This window comes from Stegodyphus dumicola, chromosome 11 (assembly GCF_044657685.1).
Source record: "Stegodyphus dumicola isolate Sdum_Otavi_A_Nest chromosome 11, ASM4465768v1".
NCBI lineage: Eukaryota > Metazoa > Arthropoda > Arachnida > Araneae > Eresidae > Stegodyphus > Stegodyphus dumicola.
The window spans coordinates 148,216,278-148,231,176 of record NC_140778.1 but is presented as its reverse complement, the minus strand read 5'-3'; the positions used below and the strand labels follow the sequence as shown (position 1 = coordinate 148,231,176).

Genomic DNA, 14,899 nt, shown 5'->3' with positions numbered 1-14,899 from the left:
ATTATATTAAAAGTATTATATTAGTTTATACGTTTTTTACATTTATATGTCGTTTCATCTTGGTCCCAACTAAGGTTTATATATTTGAATAGTAAAATATTTCTTTTGTACATAGCGTAAATTCAGTTATACGTCGCTTTTGTTTGATTTGCTGCATTTGGTTATACGTTTTGCAGTACCACTCTTCATGTATTTTTCCTAGAAATGGGGCTAGGAGAAGGAACAAAGGCATGAAACATCGCAGTCTGGAGTTGAAAAACAGTTCATGAATCAGAGGAGGTACTGTAAGGAAAAACAAATACGGTTTTTTCTTCGGACAGGATGCTGTGTTAAGTGAACTATGTGGAGTAGAATTAACTGATATAAAATGTCACGAAAGCCATAGTTACTCTCGTTAAAAAATAATGTTCATATCTTGAAAGAATTAATGAGAATACTGTTTTGTCGAAAGTTGAATAGCAAAGAAACTGGATATTCCTGCGAAAATACTAATATCGATTGTTTATGATTCAAGAAATTAAAGAAAGAACAGAAATTGTGAACAGTTCATACGTCTTTTTCATTTATACGTCGTTTGTGAACCTTCCGTTGAAATACGTATAAACGCTACTTCATTATATATTGCGAAAAAGGTTCAATAAGAAAATTTTACAACATGGCGAACGATAATTTGACATCGGTAGCTTTCACATAAACGTCCTTTTAATTATCAAATTTATTAGAGGAAAAACATTATTACACAAATCCAATTCTATTACCTGATGATTTTCGCGAAGCTGTAAGAAAAAACGATGACTCCGCAGCCCGTCCCAGATGTGACTACAACTTCCACTTTCTCCCGTCTTCGCTTGAAGTACTGGCCAATCATCAGAGATGACGTCACACGTGCTAAGCTTAGACCCAAGGCCATGACAAAACCGTAGCTGAGGAATACCTAATAAAATATAAAACGAGCCATAATTGCGAATGAATTACTTGTTAAATTTAAAATAAAAACATTTCTGTTTTAACATACACTCGTAAATTGAAGTAACAATATTCCTGCTTATTAATTGTTTTTAAAATTAAAAAAAAAAAACTAGTAAAATTTCTGCATTATACTAATTTTGTTTATAAAGATGTGAATAGTAATATATGAATATAGAGAATATAAAAAAAAAGCCCCGTATTTCAGAACCATTGTTTGCATTTTTATATTTTTATTCCATGTATTCTAAAATCTGAGCCATATTGTATGTTTAAAAAAAAATTAAAATTTCTGCATTACTCTAATTTTGTTTATAAAGATGTAAATAGTAATATATAAAGATAGAAAATATTAAAAAAAGCCCCGTATTTCAGAACCACAATATGTCCAAATCGTGCCGTACGCAGAGGGTTAAAATGTTAATTTAAAACACGGCCGCACTTAGTGCGAATTGTTTTCATTCGAAACGTCTTATCCACGTTCGTATCATTCTTCACTAAAATCAGCAAAATATTCGTAATTATGGCTTCTGTAATAGGTAAAATGAATGAAATTTTAAAATTAAAAGTTAATTAAAAAACTAAATGAAATAAATATTAAAATTCCAGTTTCTTTGCTATAGTGCAGAAATTATAATAAATATGAAATTTATACCAAACAGAGTAAAGAAAACAGTCATAAATTTTCAAAACAAAAGTGGAAACGTGCTTTCAGAAAAACTGTGTGCTATGCTTGTATGCTACTTAATTGTGTGCTATACTTATATGCTATAACGTGCTATGATAGATTTTGCTGTAGAACATCATAAATATTTTATAATGCAAGATATTTAAGTAGCTTGGTAGTATTTAGTGAATACAGTCAGTGGTTTCTGAAATGACAGGATTAAGATGTCGAAACACCAGAATTCAGCAACGAGATGTCTTATAAAACTAGTGTCTAAAATTTAAGCAACAACATATACAACCATGAAATTGTTGAAAAGAACTTTTTGCGAAGAATACAGTGAAAGGCCAACTCAGTTGAAAGGTGACGCAGATGGTACGTCAGGACACGCAAAACGCGATGGGTCGACGCGTGCAGTTCAACCAACTTTAAAAGAAAAAATCTGATGTGTACACCACATGATTTCCTTGTACGGAATATTAAATTATACGCATTTTTTCTTGCATTTTATTTAAACTTATTAGACTGAATTAAACCTACTTCGACGACAGCGCATAAACCACAAAAGAATAAATGCATTCTTTAAAATTCACTTTGTTTACCAAAGCGAAACTCTGGCACTAGGTTTACTTAACAGTATTATATTTCATTCATATTATAACTCAGAATGCACAAAATGTATATCATTTCAAGAATTATCTAATCGTTGCCACATGTTCTATTCAAATACTATAATAAAACTAGAACTATGTATAAAAGAAATTAAGCAAACAAAACAGAAACAGTAAAACAGAAACAGTTTTTCACAGACGATTGAGTATTTCTCATTTAATTAATTCAGTTCTCACTTCGCGAGAAGGCAAAAATATATAAAAACTCAAAATATCTGTATTAAAATTTACTAAGTAAATCTCAAACGCTTATTTCCTCGAAAAAATTCCAGAAAGAATTAAGCATGATTTAATTTGCAATAATAAATGAATGCGTTATCTTTGTTGTTGCGAAGCTAAGTTTCTCTAGATTGGCAACAAATCCACTAGTCTCCTGTTTCAAATGTAAACATCAATAGCCGCCATTAAAAACAGGCTTAGCGGCAATTAAACAACTTTAAAATTGCTGATAATTCTAAAAATATTGCACACAGATTTACTAAAGGCATAAAATCCTTAACCGGGAGATAAAAACAACATAATTCAACCATTTTTAAAGCAAAAAATGTGCAATTTACAAACATATAAGTGTAAAAAAACTGAGATCACTGAGCCGGGTAATAGAGTGGATATATATATAAATGTATTTATATACGTTTGGTGCTGCCGATTGCAACGAAAATACGAGGCGCACATCTACATGTTATAGCAGTCCTATATACAAAAATTTCAACGTTCTTGAGGCTACTCGTTTTTGAGTTATGCGAGATACGTACGTACGTAAAACTTAGATTAAACGTAAAACTTAGACAAACGGAGAAACTTAGATTGCACAATTTGCAGTTTGCCGAAACCCGAAAATGAGCTTTCGTTTTTACATCCTTGTACAAAGTAAAAAGGAAGTATTGTAATCGCGAAAAATTTCAGACAGCATATTTCAACGAAAATATCCATTTTGACCGCTATCGAATGCAATTTAACGATGTTTTTGCGTCATATCTGTACGTAAGGACTGACTAAAAGACTCTTTTCCTCCAAAAAATTATAAAACTGCTTTAAAATGAATTCTGAAGAGAATTTTTCGTGGCGTCTGTACGAACGTACGTACGTTCGTACAGTCCTTACGTACAGATATGACGCAAAAACATCGTTAAATTGCATTCGATAGCGGTCAAAATGGATATTTTCGTTGAAATATGCTGTCTGAAATTTTTCGCGATTACATTACTTTGTACAAGGATGTAAAAACGAAAGCTCATTTTCGGGTTTCGGCAAACTGCAAATTGTGCAATCTAAGTTTCTCCGTTTGATGACTAATGCACACTATTTCGTGCGTAATGACCAGCTGCATAAAGACCTCAAATTAGACTTTCTAGACAAATATCTCAAATGAACTAATGAACGCTTTTTTTAAGAAAAGCCATTGCGTGGGAAACTGAGTTATTTCGGTACCTTCCATTATGAACTGTTATACGAAGATCGATTGCTAAGGCCCTTTGCAGCTCATATGATTGACACAAATTTTCCTACCTAAATTACGAATATTAAAATGCTATCGGTACTTGTATATAGTGTATATAATTTATCTTCTCCGTCTTAATTTTCTTATTATATTACTGTTTGTAAAAAATCCTGTATGTTAACCTCACCACAAATCAGGAGACGTTATCAACTCATGAGACACAGGACAGCAAATCAAGAGTCCTCCAGACCAATGAGTTAAAACTTCAACACCCAACGTGGCAATGGTCACGTTCCTTACCGCACCGTCAGCGCTCTTTCATCAACGGCAGCAGTCAGTCAAGAAATGCTATAGCCAGGCGTCGAACGACACTACTTCAGAGAGCCGGATCACGTCATGCAAGTTCGCATGATAATTCCTGCATATCAGCGGAACTAGGAACATTTTCAAGTGTTATGCACGTGAAAGTAAAATAACTACAGGAAAACGCTAGGACGCCTTCACGCGTGGCAGAATGACTGGCAAACTTGTGGAGCGGTGTAGTTTGACGTCTGTCGGCCAACAGCTTGGATGATAAGTGTTGCTTCATGAGTTCGGAAAGTCTTCCAAACGACAGGTACAGCTGTAAGAAGTTTGGTGGTGGTTGGCGAAAGAAAACAACGTTGACTGGTAACTGACATATCTCCCTGCAGATCGAAAACATACAACGGGCGACATTGCTCGGCAGCTGCGTACGACAGGTGTCCTAGTTTACTGGAAAAAGATCATTTTACAAAGGTGGACCATTCGCCCTCCGTCCTGAACGCTGTCTCCCATTGATAGCAGCTCATCATCAGTGGCACAATTTACAGTGATGTAAAAAATATAAAGACTGGACATCATATCAATGGAGTTACATTCCCTTTACTGATGAGAGTCGTTTCAATCTGACAAATGATTCTCGGGACGCGTAATGGCAGACCGCACATTGAGTTGAACAGTGTTAAACGAATGTCGCATACTGCGCATGCCCAGAAACAAATTTAGCGTAATTATTATGTTGGCGCGATTTGAAAAGAAGATAAATACGGTATGTGGTAGATGTACCGCCATCTGATTGTGAACACATCCGGCGTTTAAGTCTTCGTAGAGTATACGTGCAATGTAAAGTAATTACTGTGTAAAATTAGATTTTTTTTCCTGTATTGCTCCAAAAATGGGAAAGTTGAAATTATTGCGAAGTAATGTGAAGCAGTGTTTACATTCAAAATGTAAAATATAATACTTATGAAATTCTGCACATTCCTTTGGAACTGTACAAATTTTCGTTCAGAAAAAGACTGAAATTTAGGATATATTAGTTGAAAATTTATTCATTATACTTTTAAGGAAATTATGAAAATTTATTCATTATACTTTTTATTCATTATTCATTATACTTTTTTAATAATTTTTTTTAATTTATTTATTATACTTTTTTTATTTTTTTATTACTTTTTTAATTTTTTCATTATACTTTATTTTTATTTATTCATTATACTTTTAAATTTTTCATTATACATTATTTATTCATTATACTTTTATTCATTATACTTTTATTCATTATACTTTAATTCATTATACTTATTTATTCATTATACTTTTTTTTTTTTTTTATTATTATTTTTTTTACAATTCAGGATTTACCATACGTTCCATCCGTACATACATAAAGAAACAATGAGGAATATAACAAGTGCTTGCAAATAACACTAAAGAAATTTTACAATTCTTTAATGCTAGTTATTAAATTCTTTGAAATGAGAAAATAAAAGCGCGAATATACGCTAACAAACTAAGCGAGGTACTCCAGTTTAGAATTACTGAATTATAACATGTAAACAAATTACATTTAAATAACGAATTATTACGAACATATGTTAACAAATATTAAATGCACCGTTATTGACAAATTAAAATGAAACATATATTAGAAAAATAAGCAAGTGCAATCGGCATGGACGTTAAAATAACGAATAAGCAAAGTTCCACAACATTGCAATTTTAAACATCACTCGAACACACTCGACAGCCATGGAGATCACGAATAAGCTAACGTAGGGTTGCTTAGTCGCCAATATTTCTCCCCGCGCCAAAGGTACACCATCAAGCATGCGCAGTAAGCGAAATTCGCTTAACACTGTTCAACTCAATGTGCGGTCTGCCATTACGCTCTCGGGACCAGTTGATATGGAGAGAGGTAGAGACGCACGTTCTTCCCACTGACATCCGGGAAAGAGACCTATGTAGTGGCTATGGAGTGCTTGTATTGGGGGGGGGGCATTATGATGAACGGACGGACAAAGCTCCATATTTTTATGGAGGTTTTACTTACCGGAAATCGTTACTGTGATGAATTTATCCTCCAGCATGTGCGTCGTTTCCTGGATGTCATTGATTCCGACTTATGGATGACAATGCACGGCCATACAGGGCTCATGTTATTGAGAAACTCTTGGAAACGAAAGATATCCGCAGAAAAGAGTGGAGGGCACGTTCCTCTGGTTTAAATCCCGTTGAACATCTGTTGGGTACTGGCGGCACAACATTACCTTCCGGAGAACATCAGACAACTGAAGCAAATGCTTCTTGAAAATTAGGAACTCTTGTTCCGAATGCTAGCTAACCTGGTGTTGAGGATCGATAGATGGTGCAACGCAACTATTACAGTTAGGGAGGACATATCTTTTATTGAGATCCTTCGGTTTGTTGTTCTTCCTCTTGACCAAACACTTTTCATACCAACGTCGTTCTATTAATAAAATCTTTTTCTATTCGTTCCGTACTGTATGCGTCCTATTAATGTTTTTGCTACTATATTTTCCTTCTCCTGTAAGTACTGCACTATACCTCTGTGCTATGGATTTCATTTTTCGCAGTTGATTGTTTGTTGAATTATGGCCTAAAGCAGGAAAGTTGCTTAAGTTTCGCACACTTAGTTTGTTTGTAGTATTGGTATATGAAAAATTCTTAGGTTGTAATATTTTTGATTTATTTCATTTGCCTGTATTTTTACTTGCTTCCCTTTCTATACCTGCATGTATTGTTTGGGGACAAGGGTATATGGGACTGAGTACTAAAAGGCATTGGCATAGGCATTGCACTTAATATATACAGTAAGACCCCGCTTAACGCGGGGGATAAGTTCCATCAAAGTAGAGCGTAATGCGAAACAGCGCTAAACGAGGCTATCTTTACATGTAAATATTGGGGTTAGGGGAAGATGGCTAGGAAATTGGTTAGGTATTAAATTTAAAAAGTATGTTTTTTTAATAAAAATAAAACCAAACATTTATTTCTTAAAGCCCAAATTAATACCACATTATTATTTCTTGCAAAAATAAAAACAAAATATAAATAACAAAACAAATATTCTTAAAAAAACAAATAAAATTCTCAGTCATATTTAGTTAGCCTTCCGCGTTTTCAGTGTTCTGCCTTTTTGTGACAAAAGCATCTAATGTTGTTTGCCTTTCTCTTTTGCGTTGTTCTCTTAAAAGTTCTTCATAAACGGATAGAGCATCTCTAACACCACGCCTTACTTTTGAGCTCCAGTCAAAATTCGGATCATTTTCAATGAATTGATCCATTATTTCAGTTATGGTAGACAAACTCCTTTTTACAAACGCCATCGAAAGTTCTTTTTGCTCTTCTTCTGAATCACTGCTGTCAACATTTTTGTTTTCTTCTTGTTCAGTTAATTCCTTGAGCTCATCATTAGAAAGACTAGCCGCTGCTTCTTGAATTATTTCTTCGACATCTTCCACATTTACCCCTTCAAAATATGTCTGTACAATACCGCACCAAACAAGAAATACAAGTACACTCTTTCGGATATGTATTTGAAACCTATCGCTGCATAATATTTCGGGGAATCCCCGTATGCTGCGAGCGATTTCGTGGAATCCCCGGGTTGAAATAAAAGAGCGCTAAACCGAAACAGCGCTAAACGAAACAGCGTTAAGCGGGGTCTTACTGTAAATGGTGAAAGCTAAATTAAAAATGAAGGTAAGAAAAAAGTACACCAAACATTAGCTTTTACATGTGTATGATATAGGTAAACGGCGGCGGAAGCATGTCCAAGCATATGTGGTATATATGGCAATATAGTCATGTAGTACATATCAGTAGTGATTTTGGCGCTTCCTTAATGGTGACAGCTCGAAGAGCAGAAAGCAAACGACAACCTTATAAACTGAAAACCGAAGATCTTTGCTAAAGTAATGGTAATGACGTTAATGAGGTTCGTAAGATGATACTGGAAACGCAGATTCATATTTTCGGATTTGTGGTAGATATGAACACTTCTTACCAGACGATTTATCGAACAGGGATTGGGAAAGAAGAGTGGATTGCTGTAGTTTAAACCTTGCTAAGCATGATGCAGCCGAGTTTTGCGTCAAAAAGGGTAACTAATGATGAAAAATATGTTTACTTTTATAATAACATCAAAAATAGTCAGGTAGCTTGTAGGAGAGATATATCTCCAGGATCCCTTCCAAAAACAAGGATCCTATGTAAACAAATTTCTGCTAAGCCGCTAGTGGTATTTCACACGGAAGATGCATTTGGAATTTCTACTACACAACTTCATCTGGTTCTTCTGCGCGTAACTTGACCTTTTTCGCAAGGCCTTACAGAAAAGCGCCCATCCTTGATGAATCATCAAGTAATGTCTTACATCAGGAAAGCTGCAGTACCACATATAGGTATGGAATTCAAAGATTGCGGGAGTTTGTTTCAAATCTCTTACTAAACTGCCCTTATTCTGTGGAGCTGCTGCAGCAAAATACCACTCCTTTTCCATCGTAATACAAAGTTTCTTCAAGAACAAGAAAGTGACAATGTAAAAGAATTTTTGAGGTCGATTGTAGAACTTCTTCCTGAACAGAAAAGAGGAGTTCTGTAGAAGAGGATCGAGTACTGTTCTGCCCGTATTCACTGACTACTGTGTAGAGTTCCTCACTTTGGAATTCTAAGTTAATGTTGGAAGTGAAGAATCTAAGAACTGATAAGCGAATAATCGCTTTAGTTCGGTGACAAGAAACAACAAGATAGAAGGGTAACTAACCCTTTATTATTCCAATAAGATTTAACAAAACTCCGCCTGGGAATGTACAAGCAAAGCCCGCACTTGGACTTGAACTTAAAAGAGTAAGAATTAAACTAAAACTAAGATTAACTAAAGAAGTATAGCCGAAGCTATCAAGGTTCAAATCGAGTTGCCTCCCTTAACTTATTTGACTGCGAAGCTTAGCAAGCGCCTGAGTACGGCCGAGCGTAATAACAGCTTTGAGAGAGAGAGTGGCCAAAAAGGCAGACGCGCGTAAATCAGAAACTATGTTTCTCTCTCACTCAGTAAGTAACTTCGTGGTTTAAATACCGCTCCTCTTCATTAAATATTCAGCAAGATTCCAAAACTATGTTCTGGCCGGAAGTAGTAAGTTGAAGTTAAGAATTTGACAGGAAAGGAACTTTAACTTAAAATTTAACTGTTAATAAAATTAACATAATCCTTACAACTGTGCAACAAAATGCTGTTTTTTTTTCCTTCATAACACAAATTTTCTTCAGGAACAAGAGCTCGATGATGCTGGATATGATTTGGATACGCAGGGGACTATAGATTCCCCCAGGGACTCTGGGGATTCTATACTGGGGAATTCAGTATAGAATAAGAGAAATTCTATACAAGAGGATGAAATTCTTATCCAATAAAAGACAACACTTAATAAACAATAACGAGAAATATTACATAGATGAGAGCTAATCAGCATTTTCTGCAACATAATGGAATACTTTCATTCTAAAACTCAAGAACATTTGCCTCCTTGAGTACTGTTCGTATGCAGAAGTGTTGACTTCTTCCCTTGTCTAAAATTAATTTCAGTTCAAAATACTACATTTGATTTTTTATATGTATGGAAAAAGTAAAGCTACAAGTACAGCAGTCGGAGAGGAAAACAATAATACTGTATGGTGATTGGCTTACTTGATGCATCTGTGACGCAAACGATGTGAAGAGGCATCCCAAAGCGGCGGTCAGTCCACCGAAGACAGCTGTCAGTCGAGTACTTTTACGACGACAGAAGGCCACAATAAAGGGTGAAAGGAACAGACCTAAAGCCACGCTGAAGGATCCAAGCCACACTGCGGAAAGAACAAAACCTCAAATTAGTTCACGTTTATATAAATGAATTAACGTCAGCTTCAGTGTACCATCTAATTTGTTGCTGTTTCTTCTGACTTAAATAATAACGAAAGAGTAGTTCAGTTCTTACTAAATTGGTCGCAGTAACGTGAAATCCCTTTAAGCTGATATAGAATACCTCAATAACGAAATAAAGAAATATTTTATTTATATTTCAAATCACGAAAAATATTAAAAAAAAACAAAATCTGAAATGTTTCAGATTTTAAATTACGTCCAAAGGGGCGTTTTTTAACATTTTGTGTGTTACCTTTCTTTATTAAATATCATGTTCCTCGCACTTAAACCATAAGATCCAGTGCAACAGCAATATCGCAAAATAGTTTTAAAACGAACATATCTTTAGAATTTCCGATACAGAGACTCACGCACTGGAGATAAAAATGTTTTTTCTGCATAACGTTGCCATTGCTCGCTTTGAAATCCTTGGGTTTGTTAATCAAAAATTCGTCAAAGTTTTAAAAAATAGGAACTCGATCATAAAACAAATTTCAAATTTCAAATTTGGTCTTCCACATGCTCATATTCGTTGGAGGATTACGTTATTCAAAATTCGATGACTCTGTGTACCGTTGTTTTATCACAATACGAGAAATATACATACATTTATGCAGATTTTTCATTATTTAATTTCTTCAAATATAATGCAGGACTCTAACATTTTGTGGCAACAGTTTGAAAAGTGAACCGACATTTATGAGTCTGACGCAAAATGCCAAAACGAAACTAATAGTCCTTCGGGATTCAAATCCCTTTGCACTAAAAAGAAAAAATCGCGCGTGTACACCACATGACTTCCTAATACGGAATATTAAATTTTACGCATTTTTTGTTGCATTTCATTTAAACATATTTTTCCGAAGTTCATCAGAGATATATTTCACATTCAATTAATTTAATTCTCACTTCGCTGCAAACCAAACGTACATAAAAACTCAAAGCATCTTCAATGAAAATTGTAAAATACAGGAAAACATAAAACAGCAAGTCAGTTAAAACGGTTAAAAAAGCAGTTTTTACAATTACAATAAAAATGGTCGCACATTTGTACCATGTAACTAATACAAATAAAAATCTGAAATAGCTTTTATTTCTTGTCTTTGTAGTATGAATTATTTTAAGCGCCCCCTAGCGGCTCCGGATAGCGTTTGTGATCCTGTCATATTTTATCCTTGTTGTACGCCTCATTTGCCATATCATTTTGAAAACATTTTTTAATCATCCTGTATATATACACACACACACACACACACACACACACATATATATATATATACAGTGTCTCACAAAAGTGATGGGACACTTGTGCTTTACAAAAAGAAACTGTAATAAAATAAATTTAAAAAACATGTAAAAATTTTTGTGGGTGTGTTTCATACTTAAATTTAGTAACAATTATTACGTAACATACATTTTCTCAAAATATTAAAATAGTAATTTAATATAAATACAATTGTTTAGAATGGAGCAAAAAATGGCTCACATAAGTGATGGGACACCATTAGATACTACTACGTACTACAATAAAAATATTTTTGGAGGTTTTTACTTTTACTCAAAAGGAATTGGCAATAATTTATTAAATCGTCTGCAGTCTTTCTCTCCAGTTTGTTTTGGAACTTTTGTGTTTTTTAGCTCTGTGGAGCCATAAATGCTAAACGAAAAGAAACTTTGCCTGAAATTCGAAAATTAGTTATTAATTTGCATATTGAACGTGGAAAATCTATTAGAGAAACTGCTGAAACAGTTAACATGAGTCATTCAGCAATTTTCAGTATCATTAAACGATATAATAAGAATCATATATTCAGGATAAAAGAAGACCTGGCCAACCATCAAAGCTATCCAATGGAATAAAGCGAATTATTGTTCAAAATATTTAAAAAAATCCAAGAATGAGTGCTCCTAAAGTTGCTGCTGATTTACAAACATTATATGGAGTAATTGTTAATCCTGAGACTATTAGAACAATAATTCGATCTGCTGGAGCAGCCAGGAAAAAATTCTTCCTTAAGTGAAAAGAATAGAAACCTCAGACTGGCTTTCGCAAAATCCAACATAAATAAGAACTCTGATTACTGGAATGAAGTTATATTAGCTGATGAGAGTAAATTTAATATATTTGGTTCTGACTGTAGAATCTTGGTGTAGAGAAAACCCAGGAAAGAATTTCGCAAACAGAACTTGGTGCGAACAGTAAAACATGGTGGAGGAGGAGTTATGGTATGGGGGTGTATGTCGTCCGCTGGAGTTGGTAATCTTGTTTTTATTGACAGTAAAATGGATCAGTACAAGTATATTGACATTTTAAATCAAAATTTGAAATCTTCAGCACGAAAATTGATCCTTCGTAACGATTTTAAATTCTACCATGACAATGACCCCAAGCACACTGCTTTGAACGTTAGACTCTGGCTGCTGTATAACTGTCCTGAAATAATAAAAACACCGCCACAATCTCCAAACTTAAATCCAACAGAGAATATTTGGTAAGAATTGGAATCAAGAATTCGCAAACACACCATTTCTTCAAAACAACAATCAAAATCATTGCTTCAAGAAGAATGGGGTAAAATCACTCCAGAAATCACAAAAAAATTAGTCGAATACATCCCAAGAAGATTAAATCACGTTTCAAAAGTAAAAGGAAATCCAACAAAATATTAAAACATTTTAAGAAGTAAAATTTTTGGATAAATATTTGATGGAAAAGTAAGTGTCCCATCACTTATGTGAGCCATTTCTTGCTCCGTTCTAAACAATTGTATTTTTATTAAATTACTATTTTAATATTTTGAGAAAATGTATATTATGTAATAATTGTTACTAAATTTAAGTATGAAATACACCCACAAAAATTTTTACATGTGTTTTTAATTTATTTTATTACAGTTTCCTTTCGTAAAGCAAAAGTGTCCCATCACTTTTGTGAGACACTGTATATATATATATATGATGTACCAGCTTTTGTCCGGAATAAATAGATTGGTGAAGAATCATAGATGTAGTCGTAGCTTAAATTATCAGACGATAAGTTTAAAAAACAGGATCCATTTATTATATTTCAGGGAAAATAGCAATTACAAAAATCAAGATCTCCGGAGTAAATAAAAAAGAATTACTAATAACTTTTTGTATGAAGTTTACTGCATCGTGACATTTAAGAAAAAGCCCCGATATTCTTTTTCGAGTCCTTTTATAGACTCTGGAAAGGCGGAGCGTCCAAGAAATGACGTCAGCCTCGTCAGCCATTCCAGTTCGCTTTAAATATTTCCAGAACATTCTATAACTGTACGTGTAGAAAAGGCGGGAAAAACAACTTGACTACGGAGCTGTGGATTTAATTCCACGTACTTTCAAATAAGAGACCGTAGCCATTAAAAATGAAAAGAGCATACAGTTAGAATTTTAAGTGTATTCTTGACTATGGAATTTTATTATTACACACACACACATATATATATATATATATATATAATGAATAATTAGAAAACTTTTTATTACTTTACAGCTTTAGAGAGCAGGATACTCGTAACTGGATATCTTTTATCCAATCATAAATCAAAATTTAAAAAAAAACACCAATTCTCTATCTCTTGTTGCTGTTGAATATGTAGTTACTTTCTCCTTTTCCCTAACACATTGCGACTAATAACTGTATTTGTTCATTACCTGAAAACGTAAGCTTCCAAAAACTGCGAGGTGCCTTTTTCGACCTTGATGATGTGTAAAGAAAAATATGTGCATCAAGAATTAATTGTCCAGAAATAAATTATATCTTATCTTCGGTGCCGCTGTCTGTAAATGTCATCTTTTAATTTACACAAAAAAGTCTTTGCCAAGTTGTGAATATGCTACAATCTCCAATCATCAAAATATTACCGATTTTATTACATATATATAGCGTTATAAGCGATATATAAACATTCATTCGAAATATAAACATTCGACCCGAAACTTAAACATTCATTCGAAACATAAACATTCACTCTAAACATAAACATTCATTCGAAACATAAACATTCATTCGAAACATAAACATTCGACCTGAAACAAACACTCATTCGAAACATAAACATTCATTCGGAACATAAACATTCATTCGAAATATAAACATTCGACTTGAAACATAAACATTCGACCCGAAACATAAACATTCGACATATAATATTTTAAGCATTATTAAGGCTTTATGCGTTATAAACGTTATTTGAAAAGCGATACACCGTTAATGTTAGGAGACGTTATAAATGCCTACGAGTTATTTGAAAAGTGCTACACCCCAAAAGTGATAATATGTTAAAAGTAGTACATGCGTCATAAGCGGTATAAAAGATACACGTTATCGTCTAAAACACGAATATTTGACAACATGGTATTTTTGATCGCTAACAGCGTTATAAAATAAGCGTTATATGCGTTATTTACGTTATAAAAACAAATTATAAGCGTTATGAGAGTCATTGATGGAATTACAGAAATTTACAATATTAGTTCTATAGTATTTTATTCTATATCAATTTTAAAAACCATTTGATAAACAGTAAATAAAACTCATATTTTATTAAATTTCTTCTGTAGAGTAATCTTAATAACTGGTAGCATTAACTTCTCGCGCATTAGTTAAGTCCCTTAGTAACAGAACCCAGGCAAACAAAAGTCAAGCCAAGTCGAGATTACTGTCAATTTCTTTCACGTCAGTCACAAATTAGTTATTTCCTCACTTTAATCAGCATGTCTTGCAAGACAACTTGCTTTGATTGAAACAATTTCTTTCAATCTAATTTTAGTCACAAAATAATCCACCACCTAAAAATGTCTTTTTCACCCTACGCGTTGGATGGGATTATGGCAAAAAGCAACTAAAGCCTCTTCATGAGTTAATTAATCCATTTAATGCCTTGAGACTGCTAGATGCGATCCGA

The 14,899-nt window shown here is 33.7% G+C and overlaps 1 protein-coding gene across 1 annotated transcript in view; it reads right to left on the bottom strand.

Annotated features, from left to right (window-relative positions):
• Positions 1 to 14,899, bottom strand: part of LOC118186924 (monocarboxylate transporter 10-like) — a 474,920-nt gene that overhangs the window by 109,512 nt on the left and 350,509 nt on the right. Inside the window, exons 2-3 of the mRNA XM_085827308.1 lie at positions 9,756 to 9,913; positions 759 to 934 (exon numbers count right to left, since the gene is read on the bottom strand). Coding sequence (XP_085683434.1) covers positions 759 to 934; positions 9,756 to 9,913 — 334 coding nt within the window. The remainder of the gene's footprint in view (positions 1 to 758; positions 935 to 9,755; positions 9,914 to 14,899) is intronic.